Raw genomic sequence first — 22,196 nt, forward strand, 5'->3', positions numbered from 1 at the left:
AATTAAACCACTCGGGGATTTCTCCATGAATGAGGCCAATGGTGACTTTAAATCAGTTACAGAGTTCAATGGCTGTGATAGGAGAAAACTGATGATGGATCAACAACACTGTAGTTACTCCCCAATACTAGCCTGAATGACAGATTGAAAATAAGGAAATATTCCAAAACATGCATCCTGTTTGCAATAAGGCACTAAAGTAAAACTGCAAAAAGATATGGCAAAGAAATTAACTTTATGTACTGAAAAGTTTATGTCCTGATTACAAACCTGATTACAAAGACACCTGAAACCCCACCTCTTTAAGGAATACCTGGGATAGGATAAAGTAATCCTTCTAACCCCCCCCCCCCCGAAAAAAAAGATATAGATGTACTATTGTAAAGTGGTTGTTCCACTGGATATCATAAGGTGAATGCACCAATTTGTAAGTCGCTCTGGATAAGAGCGTCTGCTAAATGACGTAAATGTAATGTAAATGTAAATGTTTGGGGCAAATCCAGCACAATACATCACTGAGCACCACTCGTCATATTTTTAAGAATGGTGATGGCTGCATCATGTTATGGGTATACTTGTCATCGGCAAGGACTAGGGAGTTTTTGGGGGGCTAAAAAGAAACAGAATAGAGCTAAGCACAGGCACAATCCTAGAGGAAATGCCTGGTTCACTCTGCTTTCCTACAGACACTGGGAGACAAATTCAACTTTCAGCAGGACAATAACCTAAAACACAAGCCTAAATATACACTGGAGTTGCTTCCCAAAATGTCATTGAATGTTCCTGAGTGGCCTAGTTGCAGTTTGACTTAAATCGGCTTGAAAATCTATGGTAGGCATGAAAATGGCTGTCTAGCAATGATCGACAACCAACTTGACAGAGCATGAAGAATTTTAAAAAGAATAACGTGCAAATATTGTACAATCCAGGTGTGCAAAGCTCTTAGAGATTTACCCAGAAATACTCACAGCTGTAATCGCTGCCAAAGGTGATTCTAACATGTATTGACTCAGGGGGTGAATACTTATGTAATCAAGATATATTAGTGTTTTTCTTTAAATTTTATGTTAGAATTCTTCTTCCACTTTGGCAGTACAGAGTATTTTGTGTAGATCACTGACAGAGAATTACTATTAAATACATTTTCATCCCACCTTGTAACACACATTTTTTGGTAATAAATCAAGGGGTGTGAATACTTTCTGAAGACACTGTATATACTACAGTATTTAATTAGCATATTCCCTGCCTATCCCACTCCCCAATACACCAATTTGTGCCACACATAAGTGAGAATCCTACATGCCAAGTATAGATTGTGTTTGTTACAGGTTATAGAAAAGAGCAGAAGCTCTGAACTATCCGTTCAGACCCCAGTCCTACCTACCTACCTACCTTCCTACCTACAGGTTATGGAAAATTTGCTCTTTTAGTATTTCTTCAGTAAGTTTCCTCAAGGAGAAAGCCTCTACTTCTATGTCAAAGATAATATAACTAAAACACTATAGCAAATACTACAGTGATGTTTGCCAAAAGACTACAATAAATCCAATATTATACCACAGTCCGCAAAAACACTACAGTAAATACTATAGTGTAGTACATTCCGCATAAACACTACATTAATTACTACAATATATACTACAGTTTTCTTTTACTACAGTATTTATACAATAGTTAACTGTAAATACTACACTATACTACAGTAAATACTACACTATTCACTATAGTGTTTTTGCTGACTTTAGTAAAGTCTGCAAAAACACTACAGTGAATACTAGAGTATTTATACCATTGTATCCTATAGTATTTGTTCATGTGGGAATGGAGACGACTGCCATATCTTACAGACACTGATAATGCTATCATTATATTTCATATCAATGGGCATGTGCAAAGTCCCCCATTCTTGAAAATAACTAAATCCTTTTCCAGAGGCTTATCTAAGATATATTTAATATTCTAGACAATAAGGAAAGCACATGACAAGAGCTAAATGCCATCTCCACTGATTGTGCAGTGGAATGAGGTAATAGCAGTGGCATAACATAGTCATGTTGCCATTTCAGCAGCATCTGTGCATTTAGCTGTAAGCTTCCTATAATTAACATTTGCAGCTGAATTTGATTTTAGCTTTGAAACATTTCAAAATGGGACTGCCCTGTGGAACAAATCAACAAACATCAGCATTACATAACCCAAAGAGCACTGACTCTCTGTCTTGTCCTCCAAGGCCTCCATTCACCAGAGACAAATGATGCACCAGAAATAGAGTTAATGGAAATTCATTGATTTAAAAAGTCAAACATGTGCACCATATGTACAGTCAGGTCAATAATTATTGACACCCTTAATAAAGATGTGCAAAAAAGACTGTAAAAAATAAAGTATACAAATACTGAGCTATATTGTATGCTCAAAAAAGGGGGATATTATATTATTTTATACTAATACAATTGCTCAGAGAAAGGGATTTTGTTAAACAAGTAATACAAAAAAATCGAAAAAAAGATAAGGGGCAAAATGATTGCTACCCGTTTTCAGTACTCTAGCGTTCTTCCCTTGTGAGGATAACGACACTGAGCCTTTTTCTAAAATGTTTTAGGAGATTGGAGAACACGTTGGGAGGGATCTTAGACCATTCTGCCGTACAGAATCCTTAATATCCTCCATCTGCGCTTATGAACTGCCCTCTTCAATTCTAACCACAGGTTTTCAATGGGGTTCATGTCTGGAGAATGATATGGCCATTGAAAAATTTAGATTTTGTGTTCAATTAACCATTTTGATTACAGCTTGGTGTTATTGTCTTGCTGGAAGATCCGCTTGCGGCCAAGTGTCAGGCTCCTTGCAGAGTCAACCAGGTTTTGGGCTAAAATGTCCTGGTATTTGGCAAAGTTAATGATGCCATTGACCTTAACAAGGGCCCCAGCACCAGTAGAAGAAAAAAAAACATAACATCAAAGATCCACCACCACATTTTACTGCAGGTATGATGTACTTTCTGCGTATGGTTCTGTTTTCAACACCAAACCCACCACTGGTGTGTGGGACCAAAGAGCTACATTTAAATTTCGTCTGACCATAGCACCGGTTCCAATCCAAGTGCCAATGGCATTTATTAAACTCCAGGCAGTGCTATGGTCAGATGACATGAAAAACAGAAGCACATGCAAAAAAGTACCTCATACCTACAGCAAGAGAGCAAACAAAGGATATCAAGGATCTGGAAAGATTCTGTACGGCAGAATGGTCGAAGATCCCTCCCAACGTGTTCTCCAATCTCCTAAAACATTTTAGAAAAAGGCTCAGTGTCGTTATCCTCACAAGGGAAGAACGCTAGAGTACTGAAAACGGGTAGCAATCATTTTGCCCCCTTTATCTTTTTTAGATTTTTTTTGTATTACTTGTTAAGCAAAATCCCTTTCTCTGAGCAATTGTATTAGTATAAAATAATTAAATATGCCAATTTTTTGAGCATACAATATAGCTCAGTATTTGTATAATTTATTTTATACAGTATTTTTTGCTCTTTATGGACCTGACTGTATACACTATGTCAGATATTAGCATGTCATGTCATTGTCAAGGCAGGCTATAACTATTTACAATTGAATTCTGGCTTCAGCACTTCAGCAAAATAATTCAAGTTAGTTGTGTTTTCATCAGTGATTCTCTGGACTGTTAATTTCTTGGAAGGAAGGAAGGAAGGAACGTTAAAAGGCGGGAGGGTCGTGATACTATTTAGACACAGACCCATTTCCTCCCATGCCTCACTGTTCCCAAGGTCTCTTCCAGTCCTGTCTTACAGGCCAGGCTTTAACCACTTTAGGTACAGTAGAATTCCAATGAAAGTTAGCTTTACCTGAGTCCATATAACACGGTGCCATCAGGATGCAGTCGAATCATACGGTTCTTTACTGTCACACCATGCAGAAAGGACTTCTTGTCGTTAAGGAAGTAGGTGTCTGGGAGCCACAGCTGGTCCGCCACGCGGTTATCCAGAGTCAGGTTGAGGGGCAGCTCAGCGTATGCCAAACGCTTGTCTCGCCAACTTTGCTGGAAATACATTGTGATGGTATAATCCTGTGAAAAAGGGGAGACAGCACTGTCAGATTGAGAAGAACTAGTTGTTATGCATGAACAAAAGCTCCAACTATGCGAAGTACAAGTTACTCCTACTGTACTTGCCCTATCCAACTCCAAGCTCCAACTATGGGAAGTACAAGTTACCCCTACTGTACTCGCCCTATCCAACTCCAAGCTCCAACTATGGGAAGTACAAGTTACTCCTACTGTACTCGCCCTATCCAACTCCAAGCTCCAACTATGGGAAGTACAAGTTACCCCTACTGTACTTGCCATATCCAACTCCAAGCTCCAACTATGGGAAGTACAAGTTACTCCTACTGTACTTGCCCTATCCAACTCCAAGCTCCAACTATGGGAAGTACAAGTTACCCCTACTGTACTTGCCCTATCCAACTCCAAGCTCCAACTATGGGAAGTACAAGTTACCCCTACTGTACTTGCCCTATCCAACTCCAAGCTCCAACTATGGGAAGTACAAGTTACTCCTACTGTACTTGCCCTATCCAACTCCAAGCTCCAACTATGGGAAGTACAAGTTACTCCTACTGTACTTGCCCTATCCAACTCCAAGCTCCAACTATGGAAAGTACAAGTTACCCCTACTGTACTTGCCCTATCCAACTCCAAGCTCCAACTATGCGAAGTACAAGTTACCCCTACTGTACTTGCCCTATCCAACTCCAAGCTCCAACTATGGGAAGTACAAGTTACTCCTACTGTACTCGCCCTATCCAACTCCAAGCTCCAACTATGGGAAGTACAAGTTACTCCTACTGTACTTGCCCTATCCAACTCCAAGCTCCAACTATGGGAAGTACAAGTTACTCCTACTGTACTTGCCCTATCCAACTCCAAGCTCCAACTATGGGAAGTACAAGTTACCCCTACTGTACTTGCCCTATCCGACTCCATGCTCCAACTATGGGAAGTACAAGTTACCCCTACTGTACTTGCCATATCCAACTCCAAGCTCCAACTATGGGAAGTACAAGTTACCCCTACTGTACTTGCCCTATCCAACTCCATGCTCCAACTATGGGAAGTACAAGTTACTCCTACTGTACTTGCCCTATCCAACTCCAAGCTCCAACTATGGGAAGTACAAGTTACTCCTACTGTACTTGCCCTATCCAACTCCAAGCTCCAACTATGGGAAGTACAAGTTACTCCTACTGTACTTGCCCTATCCAACTCCAAGCTCCAACTATGGGAAGTACAAGTTACTCCTACTGTACTTGCCCTATCCAACTCCAAGCTCCAACTATGGGAAGTACAAGTTACTCCTACTGTACTTGCCCTATCCAACTCCAAGCTCCAACTATGGGAAGTACAAGTTACCCCTACTGTACTTGCCCTATCCAACTCCAAGCTCCAACTATGCGAAGTACAAGTTACCCCTACTGTACTTGCCCTATCCAACTCCAAGCTCCAACTATGGAAAGTACAAGTTACTCCTACTGTACTCGCCCTATCCAACTCCAAGCTCCAACTATGGGAAGTACAAGTTACCCCTACTGTACTTGCCCTATCCAACTCCAAGCTCCAACTATGGGAAGTACAAGTTACCCCTACTGTACTTGCCCTATCCAACTCCAAGCTCCAACTATGGGAAGTACAAGTTACCCCTACTGTACTTGCCCTATCCGACTCCATGCTCCAACTATGGGAAGTACAAGTTACCCCTACTGTACTTGCCATATCCAACTCCAAGCTCCAACTATGGGAAGTACAAGTTACCCCTACTGTACTCGCCCTATCCAACTCCAAGCTCCAACTATGGGAAGTACAAGTTACCCCTACTGTACTCGCCCTATCCAACTCCAAGCTCCAACTATGGGAAGTACAAGTTACCCCTACTGTACTTGCCCTATCCAACTCCAAGCTCCAACTATGGGAAGTACAAGTTACCCCTACTGTACTTGCCCTATCCAACTCCAAGCTCCAACTATGGGAAGTACAAGTTACCCCTACTGTACTTGCCCTATCCGACACCATACACATACTACCATTACATGTATTATCATAATCATTATGTGCACAGAATATCAGAAAGCGCTAACAGTGATTTTCTAGGATACAATGGAACCATAATGAAAGGAAAGACTTACAGGGAAGTGATTTAAAGGCCAAGTTAAGATTAATACGTCCTCCGATGACAGTACAGTCCTTCTGAATATTGCATGATAAATGCTGCCAATTATTCTGGGAACCTCAGTGTCCCGAAATCTCAATATAATTGTCTTAAAATACAAGTGAACCATAATGTACGTCACATATTATAAGCGGACTGAGAGCTAATCTGAGTAGTTATTCAGCTGGACATGACCTACATTCTCTCAGTCTTACCCTATGAAAAGGCTAGTCCATATCTTCCATAAGATTATATATATTTGCAGCATCCTGAAAAAATAGAATTAAATAAAAAAATCAATTTTCATGAAATATTTGTTTTTACATGGCTTTTGTCTGATTGCAATTTTTTGGGGTGAAATTTGTTATTCTTTTGCTATGACTATGTTGGCTTGCTGACAAAGTACAAAAATGAACAGCTAAAATAGACAAGTTATGGTGTTAGGCATAACACACATGTTGAGATTATCAAGAGTTTTCCAAGTTGACAAATGTCATATTGTTTTCTGTCTGTCTTTGTTCACCAGAAGTTTGTTCAACCTTTTCAGCTTTGAACTTGATGCTGCCTTCTCAAATGTCCAGGGAAACCAAAATAACATACAACATAAGCTAAAACTTGCTGTGTCTTTAAAAACACAGGGGTACAAAATACATCTCTACAATAACTTCAAGATGAATAAATCAAAGGGCCTCACTTGCATGTGCTTAAAAATAAAGAAAACAGCTAGATACATTAGTGACTACCTCTAACAAATTAAACATGATATCTGCTGTCACTTGAAACTGGATGAAAATCCTCTTGTGACCCCAAATGGCACTGTTGTAGGGAGAACAAACCCAAAACCCAACAGCAAAGCTCTTCTGGCTTGTGGGTGGAGTGAACTCTGAGTGTGACTGTGCCACACTAAATACAATTATATTTTTTTAAATACAAGGGAGAGGAGAGCGACAGAATGATGTCATTGCTGAGACACCAGCCATATTGTCTTCTTTAAGGATGCACAAGACTGTGCCTGATTTCTCACTGCTCTCTAATGAACACAAGTTAAGGCGTAATATAATCAAGCAAAACAGATGCACAACATGTCTATGGTTATCTAATGTTGGCAAGGGCAAATATGACTGATTGAAATGGTATTGCGTTGCAAACACTCAAAGACCCTTGGATCCTTTCTTGATTTCTTGATACTGTAACACGGCTATAGTCTCTTGCACATTGTTAGATCATCTTTATGTGGTCAGATGATATTATTATATTATTTTGTGAATAATCAAGAAATCAGGAAAGGTTCCAAGGGTCATTTAATTAGTTCAATTTGAGTGTTTGCAACTAGGTACCTGTAAGGTTCAGCTTTTCTTTTCTTAGTCAACCTTGTGTCCTTTTTCTTTGTGTTTTTAAACGTAGCCCTGTTTCTTTGTGTTTTTAAACGTAGCCCTGTTTCTTTGTGTTTTTAAACGTAGCCCTGTTTCTTTGTGTTTTTAAACGTAGCCCTGTTTCTTTGTGTTTTTAAACGTAGCCCTGTTTCTTTGTGTTCTAGAACGTAGCCCTGTTTCTTTGTGTTCTAGAACGTAGCCCTGTTTCTTTGTGTTCTAGAACATAGCCCTGTCTTTCATTTTTGTTCATTTATTTCACCTGAGTTCGTTTCTCACCTGGTCTCATCAGCTCCCTATTTAGTTCAGTTCTTTCTGTTTATATGGTTGTGAGGTACTGTTTGTTTTTGACTGCCTACCTGTGTTTGACTATTGCCCGCCTGTGACCATGATTCCTGCCTTCTGCGAAGGCTTAATAAACATCTGCCGCGCTCTGCGTGTGAATCTACACCTCTTTCTCCTGAGTATTCATTACAGTACCCTTATAAATAAGAATTGACACATTGAGTTGATGTTCTGTATGGACAGTGCTACTGTAAGAGAAGGTTTTGTAACTCACCATGTTCACTTCTGAGATGGAGTCAATGCTAGCGATGTTGATGCTCATTCCTACGATGACTGGGGCACCTGAGGGAACACAGGAGGCCGTGCAGTCACACACAAACTCACACAGATTATTTACACTGAGCCAGAAATACACTTTTGGCCTCTGTTTTAAAAATAACGTAGGAAAACAAATTCTCTTCACATGGTGGGTTATCTCAGTGAATTATCATGATATTACTGCATGTACCATGATATAACTATTTTTTGGGTGATGCATTATGCATGAAACTAGAACTGGACATTTATGATGTGGGAGAGAGTATCAGTGAATCAAACATTCTCTGAAACCTGTGGGAACAAGCCTCATATGAGCAGGAGTAGGCCATTGATGGTAGCGAGATAGACAAGAGGAGACACAGGAAGAAAGCATGAAGGAAACAGACCAGCATTACTTAAACCTTGAACCCATTTACCTTTCTCATACAGTATGTGCAAAGTGACCAAAAGGGCGGCAGAATAAAGTGCCACAAAAAGACTAAAATGCAGAGGCAAATGAATCGTAACATCCAATTTTTGGGAGGAAAGAGTGTCTCTTTAGGGTCATTGTGTTTAAACAGCCATATAAAATCGGACTAAATCTTTCTTTAATCTTCATAAAATTTGAATCTATATGACATTCAGGTACACCATGCTAATTTCACGCTCAATATTCTCGCCCCCCTCAAATCATGTAATCGTATTATCTCATCCTACCGCTTTCTCCTTACAAGAAACTGAAACATTAAAGTGAAAGGGATGTCAAAGTGTGTTGATATTCAGCAATGTCAAAGAGAATAATTAAAGGAAATGTTCCTTCAGTTTTAGTTACATTCAGATATAACTGGCCTTCAGTATAAAGTGGCCTGGATTCTATAACGGACTGTAGATCTGTGTTGAGTCGGTTAAAATAACAAATTAAAACGGCATTATGTGCGTGCACCTGTGGGCCTAGTCATAGTACTAGCAAGGCTTACAATTATCCACATATACTGTATACTCAACTACTGTGTATGACTCATTTACTCAATTTGGCCTTTGTCTTAGTAGTGAGGAGTTAGTCAGCCCTGTACAGAGCCTTGCCCCGAGGAGTGCTTTAACCTTCGTTAAAATCAAGGATATTAGAAGAAACCGGTTGAGAGACCTTTGCTCCCATAACAAATAGCAGTTGTCATTGTGTATTCGTTAAAGCTAATGTTGAATCTTTGGGTTTAAGAAGTGCTGTGCTGAACATGTGACTGCAGGGCGTGAGAAGAGTGCACATCTTGTGTATAATCTTGTGTTCAATTAATAATTGGTTTGAAAATGTGTGCATATTTAACATAAATTCAGATAGCCTAGCGGTTAAGAGCTCTTGGGCCAAAAGGTCACTGGTTCGAATCCCCGAGCTGACTAGGTGAAAAGTCTGTCAATGTATGCTTAAGCAAGGCACTTAACCCTAATTTCTCTGGATAAGTGTGTCTGCTAAATGACTAAATTGTACTTTAAGAGCTCTCTGTCTAGAAGATGAGGGCATGTGTAGGCAATTGTTTTGGAAAACTGCAGAAACATACTGACAGTACTCACACTAAAAATATATTCTGAATGTCACTTAACTTGTGAATATCTCTGGATAGGAGCATCTGCTTAATCAATGAACATACATGAGGATACAGTTTATCTACATACAGTAAGTTGGTGTTAGAAACAGAATGTAGCTAAATCTGTAACCTGACCTTAAAATGGATAGGCCTACATGTAAAAAATGTAAATAAAGAAGGCATTTTAAACGTTCTAGAAGTTGGGCTATTTCATACTGTAGGTTTTTCACGTTCATGACATCTGGCGATAACTCATGCAGCGCCAACTTTGGAGCTCAAAGCAAGGACACCCCCCTCCCCTCACCCCAAATGTTCACTCCTTGATCTGTAAAAAACCCAAAATCTCTGCACAAGGGAAATGTGCCACCCTCAAAATGAATTCAGTAGCCATTTCCCAATTGGCAGAACACTGAATCATGATGATCAGGTGAAAGAGAAATGAAGTGTAAGCACAAAAACAATGACCAGATGCACACATAAAAAGCTGAGAGTAACATCCAAACTTTAGTTGCGGGACTTCTCCAAAGCTTCCCCTTTTTTCTAGTAGTGGCCAGGGAAGAACCATCTCAACCACTGGGTTCAATGCAAGTTATTACAACAGTATGATTTAGGTAAACTACTATTTCCTTGAGCTAAGAGTGATGTAAGTAAAAGAGGTATACAGCTAGCGTGTGTAGCTATGTAAATGTCATGTACCGTGCACTAACAAATAAGCAGATAAGCAGTTACAGTAAGGACCTAAACAATCAATTGAAAAACATGTTTTACTTCAACATCTGTTTCAATGATCTTTCGTTATCGTTCACACAATTGAGAGCTTCCAAAGTAGCCAATATGGTCCAGTAAATTAATTATTTGATATAAGAAAAAATCTGCACAGACCAGTGCTTGGGAGAGTTGCTTGAACAGTTACCTGGGCATTGTCTACTTCATCAGGTGTGTTTTGCTCACAGAGTCACAGATTTGCTTATGAGAAACAAGCTCCCTGCAGGCTTTTGAAATGGCTGGCTTGCCACCAACAGCAATGTTTTTTTAGTTGCATTAATATTTCAGAGGGGGTTTAGACACAACAGGACAAGTGCTGCAACGTTGGGCATTGAACAAAATAATCTCTCAAACTACACCAGGCAAAGGAGACCCATCCAGCAAAAGGTGTTCCATCTTCCCTCCAGAGAAACGACACACAGACAAAGAAACAGAGAGAGGACTGTGGGAAAGATGTACCTAAGAATATGGCTACTGTAACTGCATCTCAGAATGCCTTTCAATTCATTTCCTTTCAATTTGTGCTCATTTTTCAAGGGAGTGAAATTAATCTTGAAAACAGGGATTTTCAGAGTCTGTGTAAAATCCCTTATTGTTGTTTATGTGTACTCTCTTTCCTTCCTTCAAATAATCTGCAGATGACTCCCGGTCCAGCCTACTCAGGAACGATCTGACAATTACCATGTTTCTCAAAATACTGGCACTGAAATATTAACCAGCACAGCACTTGACTTAGAGTGCACATCTCTCCTCTTTTTTTGTAATCCTATTTTCTTTCCCCCTCTTCTCCAACTCCAGCTGCCATGACAAGGCAGTCCACATCTCTCTTCAATGCCCTGCAGCTTTGTCATATTCCCTGACCCATCTCTTTCTGAGAAAAAAAAACAGAAAATGTGGGGCCATTTTCCATTGCGCTTTGTGAAGGCAACCAGTAACAATTTTCCCCAGAGATGTCAAAGTACATTCGTTTGCTGGTTGTAAACAGAAAGCACCAGGATCTCTCTCTCTCTTACTGCATATGTTGTACTCTGCTTCAACGAAACAGAGGGATCCACTTTGCCACAGTGGCTTTCTCAAAATAAAAGCACTTACCTGCAGATGCACTTTTGCGAGCTGTAAGGAAATATCGCTTCAGCAACAGCAGCCTGAGCGGCTCAGATATGTCTGCTTTTATCAATTCACGTGTTCTCATTGGAACACATTTCAGAAAATGTGGTATCTGAAAATAGAACAAGCAGGATATTAAATCAGATAATTATGTGTTAGTGTGTGGGTGTGTGCATCCATTTGTTCGTGCTTGTGTGTCTGTGTGTGCTAATGTGTGTGTGTGAGTGAGATGGGGATATAGCAATGTCCAGAGCCAAACCCAAACTACTATTAGCAATTATCCCAGCAGAGTGTGTCAGCACTTTCCACTGCTTTCCCAATAAGCCGCATCTAAGCCACTGACTGCTGTGACCTGATGCTGTTCGCCGACATCAAACTCTGACCTGATCTCCCAGAGTAGGGACTACTTCCAGCTGAGTCTCATAACTAGCCGGGTATTGACGTGGCACATTAAAGGAATGTGGAGTATAGAAAAGAGCCTTTAAAAAAAGTCAGGCTTGAATCCAACTCCGCGTCCAGCATCCAGGCACTTCATCTCCTGATCTTTGATTGTCTGCCAGTCTCCTCTCTCCCCTCTGATCTCAGCACATTCCCCCTGCCAAGGAGGGCACAGCCCTCTTAGGAACCAAACAAATTCTACCACTTGGCCATAGTCTTAAATTAAATCTTGAACAGAAGAAGAATGGATATTCTTAATCCATGGTTTACAGTTGTTTATCCCAGAGTCTTTGATAGTGGCTGTGAGTATCTGATGCAGCTATTGGCATAGGTGGGTGTGGTCCCTATGGCAAGAAGCATAGTAAGTGCACTGCCTGTAACTCAGTTTAAATTCGTCACCACTGAGGTTAGTATCGATGCGAATGCAGACACAGACAACAACATTAAAATGTTTAGCAATCCTGTCAGCAACATTGAAAAAAGCATGAGTACTTTTAAAAATGTGTCTATTTTCACTAACATACAATGATAAAACAGGAAGAAAACATTAGCACTAAATTCCTGTGTCTGCCACTGAACAGGAATCATCTATGGACAGCACCAGTGAATGAGAAAAACCTGTTTGTTTGTCAATGGAGCTGCTGCATTGTAGACCCCTCCAAGCCCTAGCACACAGATTCCTCACACCTCTCTGCCTTTCTCTGTTTGACATTTTGCCTCTACTCTCTCTACTTATGTTGTGCTCTTGGGCTTCTCTGAGCAGATCCACTGCTTCCTCAAAACTTCAGTTATTTTCCTCAATTTTTACACTCAGCAGCCTGATGGCCCCATCATCTGTGTCCATATTTAAATGTCAAAGGTGAAGCAGGTGGCATCATGGAGTGCCTGGGCTTTATTAACCCTTTACTCTCGTGGGAATTGACCTATATGGATAGGGCTAAATTGAAATGTTTCTTATGGAAGAAATGTGCAAAACATATGCACAACCACAGTAGCAATTGAAAGGAAAGAGTTTAGAGATAATGGGAAAAGTATTAGACTAAAGGTGAGGACACAACAGTTCACCTGACACAAGACTGAATCCAAACATTACACAGTTGATTTTATTAGCATTGGGATACATTTTGCCACATTTGTCGATAACAAAATCTGAAAAGACTCTGGATACATTTGGTAACTTGATGAGACTATTCCTGGAAAATATGGGGTAGGTGACAAAGACAAATAAAATGGATTGTGGCCACACTGTTCCTAAGTAATTTCAATGCACTTTTATGACTAAAAGAAGAGTCTTCAACTATAAAGTGCTTTTTTTTAGCTTTCCTAGCTGTGCTGTTGAGAAACTAGAGCAAGCACACTTATAGTTGTTTAATTTGGAATACAACCCTGTATCCCCGCCATCACACAATTACTGTTGTTGTTTACACAATCCAAAAACGGACCATTATAAATCACAATCTGGGTCAGGTGGGCATCATTTGAAAGCTTGTTCTATTGCCAACATGACGAGCTAAGTCACTTTAATAACTCTACCTACATGTACATATTACCTCGTCTAACCGGTGCCCCCCCCCCCCCCCCACATTGACTCTGTACCGTTACCCCCTGGTATATAGTCTCGCTATTGTTATTTTACTGCTGCTCTTTAATTACTTGTTAGTTTAATTCCTTATTCTTATCCATATTTTTTTTTTAACTGCATTGTTGGTTAGAGGCTCGTAAGTAAGCATTTCACTGTAAGGTCTACACCTGTTGTATTCGGCGCATGTGACGAACACCATTTGATTTGAAGTTATAAAATATGATCTGACAGTGTTAGTCTTTCACAAGGCAATTCAGAGCAACAGATCATAGTTGTGGTGCATTCAGGTCTGTGTACAACGGCAAATAAACAAACATAGTCTCATTCTGTTCAGAACAAGCTAGACTATGACGCCATGTCATCTTGTAACTAAACTGTACATCAAACACAGTGATCAATAATAGTTGACACTGTATATGACATGAGTTTCATGATTTGGAAATGTGAAGTGCACATTTGGACTCACGGGAGGGATGGAGGCAACTTCTTGTCGTGCGCGGTGTTCAAGTTCAGAACAGCTGTCAGTCAATATCCATACAGAGCTGTGAAGCACAGAGCCAGAGCTCTGACGTCATGTATAGGATGATACTGTACAGCCACAACGTTCCAATTTAGGATATTATCAGTGCCCAAATCTAACATTTTCAACCTGCATATGGGTAGGAATGTAAAGGGTTAAACAGAGGGCTCTGTCCCTGGAATACCTCAGGTGGATGGGGCCGTTTAGACTGGCTCCCTCTTCAGGGACAACAATCCCTTCTCAGTATGTTTTTATCCCTGATGCGGCAGTGTTTTCTGTCATACAGGTAAGGACAATAATAATGATCTGAAATTGCACAACAGTAGGAGGTTGGGGACGGAGAAGGAATCCCTTGCCGTAGGTACAGTATATCTGCATGCTAGAAAAAGAGCTGGTTTCGCAGTAGCTCAGGTAAGATTTATGATCCTAATTATCTAAGTAGGGCTGGGGCCAGTGGTGGAGCTGGAATGCATGTTGGTGATACGAAATTAGAACCTCAGGACCTACACGTGTCAGTACAAAGCCCACACCTCCCACTACGCCCTGAATACACTCACAACGTTCATTTGCTTTGACTCCATTTGTAGGCCGATATGTGCATTTGCGAGGCACAACAAAAAAGAAACCAAGCCAAGCGTCAAGCAGTGCTGCTCCCTAAATTCCCTTTCTCCTCTGTGTCTCACTCACTCAATTGCATTCTGACCGCTCCCTCTACAACGAGTGTGCACACAAGCTCCCATTAGGCCTACAGAAATAAAGGCCTATAAAACATATCTAACTGATGGGATACACAAGCTCCCATTAGGCCTACAGAAATAAAGGCCTATAAAACATATCTAACTGATGAGATACACAAGCTCCCATTAGGCCTACAGAAATAAATGCCTATAAAAACATATCTATCTGATGAGATACACAACTACATTACTTGCCAAATGACGACAGTTCATGACAAATGCAAAATGGACTGGTAGATTGAAGTAGGGAATTATTGGATCCCGTCTATTTTCCGCTAAGGCTACTTTGCGAACTGCTAGTGCCATTTAGAATTGGTTAGCCTAGGGCTAGGCTATAACCCTCCTAAACATAGACACTAGCAGTTCGCAAAGTTCACTGAATATAGGAAAAAACATTTGCTTGATAAAGATGAAGAGCTTATTTTCATTAGAATCATGAAGCCTAGGCCTAGTCACCAAACAGATGTTGTGGCCATAATTCATCATCATGCAGTGTCCAATGTGGAATTATCCATTTAGACAATTCCAAAGAATAGGCAGAATAAACTAAATGAAACGTCTGTATATGGAAAATAACCCTGAAAACATTGTCTTTCAACTCGCCAAATTGAGCCACGTTTCAAATGATCACTCTTTGGGAATAACTGTTCCACTAGCAACGTTGAAATGTTCTGATATATTTTATTCTGTTATATTACATCACGTTTTTTAATATAAAATAGGAGTGTCTTGACTGTGATAGGGGCTCAGGAAATAAGAGTGTCTTGTCTGCAAAATGAACAAAACAAGGATATGCCATTACATAGACATAGGCTTTAAGCAAAATCCACTGCCTTTTTGAAGACTGTGTTCTATAATATAACCAGTTGATATTACAGTTTCAATGAATCAATCTTAAATTACACAAAAAAAATAATTGCGTGAATATACTGTATATGGGGCAATTTAGCAATTAGGATTTGTTATCTGTAATGGTTATGATAAATTAGGCATTGTTGTGCACTGTTAGCATATAGATAAATGTGCCATTTTTTTTCTGGCCTTGTGTGCAAAAATGATTGTGGCATAACCAAAAATATAAATTCCGTGTGAAGAAACAGTGTAGAATTGAAGGAAATGGTTAAAAATATATAAATAATTACTGTATATATATATATATATATATATATATATATAAATATCTTTTTTTTGGCACCCCCACTTTCAGACAAAGTCAGGAGCCCATGGGTACATACACATACAGTACACATACAGTACACATACAGTACACACCCATGAAGTGCCTTCTACTGGCTTCTCTCTGCCTTTCTACCATCTGTTTTTCTGTTGATCACCAGAAAAGAACTGTGTTGTATAATGCCTTACAAGGAATACAACTATACATAGCGGATTACTTTGAAAGGTGTCATCTCACTGCTATTTGTCAGGTGGTGTCTGCAGTAGTAGTCTTTCTAGATGATCAGGATGTTGATGTTGTTGCCCTTTGGCTTTGTGCCCATTTCATGTTACTCTGGTGTAATTGCATTACTTGTGAGGTTTGTGTCGATCATGTTATTCCATGGATGCAGTCAATTAAACACTGAAAACACATTTGCTGGATAACGCCATTGCACAAAAAATACCACTCTGCCTCTGATATAAAAAACGAATAATTGACTCATTGCTTAGCAACAGAGGGTTCCATGGCAACTGCGAAGCATTCTCACTATAACATTACAAGGGAAGCACGGTGCTTTACATACATTGTGTTGAATTTGCACTCACTTTTGTGTTCAATGGCCACTGCTGTCATGAAAGCTCCTTCTTGAGACAATAAACCAATAAACCTGCATGCTGTGTTGCCATGCAATGCTTTTTATGCATCAAATGTATGACTTTGTAGTTGTGTGCCAACATGCATACCAGTGGAGGCTGCTGAGGGGAGGAATGGCTCATAATAACGGCTGGAATGGAGTCAACGGAAAGGTATCAACCACATGGAAACCACGTGTTTGATGAGTTTGATGCCATTCTATTGACTCCATTCCAGCCATTATTATGAGCCGTCCTCCCCTCAGCAGCCTCCACTGATGCATACTCTTCCCGAGACATAGGCCAAGGGATTGAATATCCATCATACCTGATATTTGTCATCCTCAATAGATTGTTGACATTTCCAACATGTGTAGCTGGAAGCTATGAGTCATAATTAAGGGTTGGCTCATTACGCTTTAATAGTCATCAGAAACAGCCACACTATCAAGAGTACTGTGGAGACGAACAATGGAATCGTATATAATTAGTCCACATCGTCATTTGTCATTGTGGTTATTATCATGATATATTGGTTAATATTATTAGTAGTAGCAGTAGTGACAGTCGATGCAGTAGTGGAAGCAGAGGTGTATTGGTATTGACAGCTGTGCTACATAAGTGGAGTTCTCAATGTATACCTATTTACACGCTGGAAAGCATGTCTTCAAATGACTCTCCCTCATACAATGTTCATTGCTTTCCTCAACCACTTATGGTAACAGAACCTCCCATCACCAACACACCTGTCGTTGAGAAGCCCCTGATTGGCAAGCTACAGGTGTAGGATCTTAATTAGATTACCCTGTTGTTTCAGGAAAGTTCCTGCACAACAGGCCAAATTAAGATCCTGCATCTGTAGTTTAATCTGGGTCTGGGAAAGCCGACCAATGACTGCATTAGTAAACCAAAATACTTCATTGTCTCATCAGAGCCACAGAGATCAGACATACAATTAACGTTACTAATGCTAATGAAATAGCCTTCTGAGTTGACATGATCGTGGATGGATGAAGGGAAATCATTCCACTAGTTATATAGTGACGTCAGACATAGAGGGCACAGTGAAGACAGAGTACATAAGAAAGAGAGAGGGAGAGGGAGAAAGAGGGACAGAGCATGCAGAAGGACACCGGCCCCATCCAACAAAACTATCCAATGACTCCAGAAAGCTGAGTTTCAGTAATGAGATGGGCTTTTGAACATGCTTCCTGGAATTGGGGCTGGTGGCATCAATCTCTGGGTGCCGTAAATGGCATTTCTTTCCTTGTTTATCTATCTAAACAATTGGATAGCCGCATCCTGCCCTTGGCCGGTCCCTCCCGACCCGCTCAAGTACACATCTCCCATCAATCACTGGGGGTGCAAAAAGGGCGTCACTGGGGGCATGAGGAGGGGAGTCGAAAAGGAGAAAAATGCCCTGCGTGCAAGATGCCTTGACAGTGTGCGACTTTTGGTTTCTGTACTTCGCAGTCCGCTGGGATGCATTTGGGTGTAATTTCCATCAGCGCTTCTTTTCTCTCTCCAGTTCAAAGTTGCTGAAATTGAAGATGAAGCAACTTTCATCGCCTGCATGCCATCCCTCACACCCTGCCCCCCATCCCTGCCCCCTACACCCTGGCCCCATCCCTGCTCCCCACCCATGCCCCCCATCAATGCCCCCCACCCATGCCCCCCACCCATGCCCCCCATGCCCCCCACCCATGCCCCCATCAATGCCCCCCATCCCTGCCCCCGAGCCATGCCCCCCATCCCTGCCCCCCCATCCCTGCCCCCCAGCCATGCCCCCCACATCCCTTTTCACCTTCTACTCCCTCTGCAATAAATCATTTGCTGTTCTCTCTTCAACAGGATAGATATCAATCCTGTACACCCGAACGTCCATCCTGCTGTTCTGACAACTCACTCCTGTTTTGTGCTGAATGGGAATTCATTCTGCACTGTTACAGTCGGCCCATCATTTAACATGTGGAGACACACCAAGAACAGATAGCCTCCAACATGCTAGAGGTGTTGGGTGAAATTTAGATCGGAGCATCATGGGAAAATCTGTATAAAACATTTACGGGCTGTTACCGATATATGAAGTTTGTACGGATGGGCTCGTATGCATTAAATACGAGTCATGTTTATAATGGACACCCTGCAAAGCACAGGAATCACTCTCTCTCCACACTGTATGTAAAGAGTAAGTGTTCTGTGTGAGCCATTCTGCTTTCATAAACAGACTTGAGGGGGCGTGTTTTATGTGATACTGCTACAGATAATTTAGCAAAGAAGATGAACAACAGCTATTATGATAGCTAGGCCTCGCCTTCTCAGATGGAAGACACGATTGAATCTCATGAACAACTTTTGCATTCGGTCAGTGAGATGTACATAAATACTGTACTGTACTGAGCATCAACGTCACTGCAATGACTGTGCTGTTTCATGACTACATTTACTGCTCTGCCATTACAAATGAGATCAGGCTGCAGCTGGGACTCATTTGGGCTCAATGGGGAATGAGATCAGTAAAAAGAGGGTTGCGTGAGAAGGAGGGGGACTGACTGGTGGCCGTGCTCTGATGCCATGGCTGAGGGGTGAACTGGCACTGAGAGTGTTAGAGTGTTGGAGTGTGTGCCTGGGTCACCCATAGTGGGAGCCCAGGTGCTTATGGTTATGGCTGAATGACGCATCTCAGACTCCTACTCCACATGGCTGGAGGCCCTAACTGTACTCCACACTGTACAGGATCCTGGAACTCGTCCTTGGACTGGAACCAATAACACTAATGGCCAGGAGCTTTACAGTAGACTGAGACCAACCCCCAATTCAGGAGCATTACAGTAGACTGAGACCAACCCCCAATTCAGGAGCTTTACAGTAGACTGAGACCAACCCCCAATTCAGGAGCTTTACAGTAGACTGAGACCAACCCCCAATTCAGGAGCTTTACAGTAGACTGGGACCACCCCCCAATTCAGGAGCTTTACAGAGACTGAGACCAACCCCCAATTCAGGAGCTTTACAGTAGACTGAGACCAACCCCCAATTCAGGAGCTTTACAGTAGACTGAGACCAACCCCCAATTCAGGAGCTTTACAGTAGACTGAGACCAACCCCCAATTCAGGAGACAGTAGACTGAGACCAACCCCAAATTCAGGAGCTTTACAGTAGACTGGGACCACCCCCCAATTCAGGAGCTTTACAGTAGACTGAGACCAACCCCCAATTCAGGAGCTTTACAGTAGACTGAGACCAACCCCCAATTCAGGAGCTTTACAGTAGACTGGGACCAACCCCCAATTCAGGAGCTTTACAGTAGACTGGGACCAACCCCCAATTCAAGAGCTTTACAGTAGACTGAGACCAACCCCCAATTCAGAAGCTTTACAGTAGACTGGGACCACCCCCCAATTCAGGAGCTTTACAGTAGACTGGGCCCACCCCCCAGGACAGGAGCTTTACAGTAGACTGGGACCAACCCCCAATTCAGGAGCTTTACAGTAGACTGAGACCAACCCCCAATTCAAGAGCTTTACAGTAGACTGAGACCAACCCCCAATTCAGAAGCTTTACAGTAGACTGGGACCACCCCCCAATTCAGGAGCTTTACAGTAGACTGGGCCCACCCCCCAGGACAGGAGCTTTACAGTAGACTGGGACCAACCCCCAATTCAGGAGCTTTACAGTAGACAGACCTACCCCCAGGACAGGAGCTTTACAGTAGACTGAGACCAACCCCCAATTCAGGAGCTTTACAGTAGACTGAGACCAACCCCCAATTCAGGAGCTTTACAGTAGACTGGGACCAACCCCCAATTCAGGAGCTTTACAGTAGACTGGGACCAACCCCCAATTCAGGAGCTTTCCAGTAGATTGAGACCAACCCCCAGGACAGGAGCTTTACAGTAGACTGAGACCAACCCCCAATTCAGGAGCTTTACAGTAGACTGAGACCAACCCCTAATTCAGGAGCTTTACAGTAGACTGGGACCAACACCCAATTCAGGAGCTTTACAGTAGACTGGGACCACCCCCCAATTCAGGAGCTTTACAGTAGACTGAGACCAACCCCCAATTCAGGAGCTTTACAGTAGACTGAGACCAACCCCCAATTCTGGAGCTTTACAGTAGACTGGGACCAACCCCCAATTCAGGAGCTTTACAGTAGACTGGGACCAATCCCCAATTCAAGAGCTTTACAGTAGACTGAGACCAACCCCCAATTCAGAAGCTTTACAGTAGACTGGGACCACCCCCCAATTCAGGAGCTTTACAGTAGACTGGGCCCACCTCCCAGGACAGGAGCTTTACAGTAGACTGGGACCAACCCCCAATTCAGGAGCTTTACAGTAGACTGGGACCAACCCCCAATTCAAGAGCTTTACAGTAGACTGAGACCAACCCCCAATTCAGAAGCTTTACAGTAGACTGGGACCACCCCCCAATTCAGGAGCTTTACAGTAGACTGGGCCCACCCCCCAGGACAGGAGCTTTACAGTAGACTGGGACCAACCCCCAATTCAGGAGCTTTACAGTAGACTGAGACCAACCCCCAGGACAGGAGCTTTACAGTAGACTGAGACCAACCCCCAATTCAGGAGCTTTACAGTAGACTGAGACCAACCCCCAATTCAGGAGCTTTACAGTAGACTGAGACCAACCCCCAATTCAGGAGCTTTACAGTAGACTGGGACCAACCCCCAATACAGGAGCTTTACAGTAGACTGAGACCAACCCCCAATTCAGGAGCTTTACAGTAGACTGGGACCAACCCCCAATTCAGGAGCTTTACAGTAGACTGGGACCAACCCCCAATTCAAGAGCTTTACAGTAGACTGGGACCACCCCCCAATTCAGGAGCTTTACAGTAGACTGGGCCCACCCCCCAGGACATCAGCTTTACAGTAGACTGGGACCAACCCCCAATTCAGGAGCTTTACAGTAGACTGAGACCAACCCCCAGGACAGGAGCTTTACAGTAGACTGGGACCACCCCCCAGGACAGGAGCTTTACAGTAGACTGGGACCACCCCCCAGGACAGGAGCTTTACAGTAGACTGGGACCAACCCCCAGGACAGGAGCTTTACAGTAGACTGAGACCAACCCCCAGGACAGGAGCGTTACAGTAGACTGAGACCAACCCCCAGAACATCAGCTTTACAGTAGACTGAGACCAACCCCCAGGACATCAGCTTTACAGTAGACTGAGACCAACCCCCAGGACATCAGCTTTACAGTAGACTGAGACCAACCCCCAGGACATCAGCTTTACAGTAGACTGAGACCAACCCCCAGGACATCAGCTTTACAGTAGACTGGGACCAACCCCCAGGACATCAGTTTTACAGTAGACTGGGACCAACCCCCAGGAGAGGAGCTTTACAGTAGACTGAGACCAACCCCCAGGACATCAGCTTTACAGTAGACTGGGACCAACCCCCAGGACAGGAGCTTTACAGTAGACTGAGACCAACCCCCAGGACATCAGCTTTACAGTAGACTGGGACC

General features: G+C 42.2%; 1 protein-coding gene across 1 annotated transcript in view; it reads right to left on the reverse strand.

The window, feature by feature from the left end:
• LOC106563397 (gamma-aminobutyric acid receptor subunit beta-4) overlaps positions 1–22,196 on the reverse strand; it is a 50,239-nt gene that overhangs the window by 18,546 nt on the left and 9,497 nt on the right. The window contains exons 3-4 of the mRNA XM_014128913.3: positions 8,153–8,220; positions 3,866–4,086 (exon numbers count right to left, since the gene is read on the reverse strand). Coding sequence (XP_013984388.1) covers positions 3,866–4,086; positions 8,153–8,220 — 289 coding nt within the window. The remainder of the gene's footprint in view (positions 1–3,865; positions 4,087–8,152; positions 8,221–22,196) is intronic.

The sequence above is a fragment of the Salmo salar genome, chromosome 11, assembly GCF_965601325.2.
Source record: "Salmo salar chromosome 11, fSalSal1, whole genome shotgun sequence".
Classification (NCBI taxonomy): Eukaryota; Metazoa; Chordata; class Actinopteri; order Salmoniformes; family Salmonidae; genus Salmo; species Salmo salar.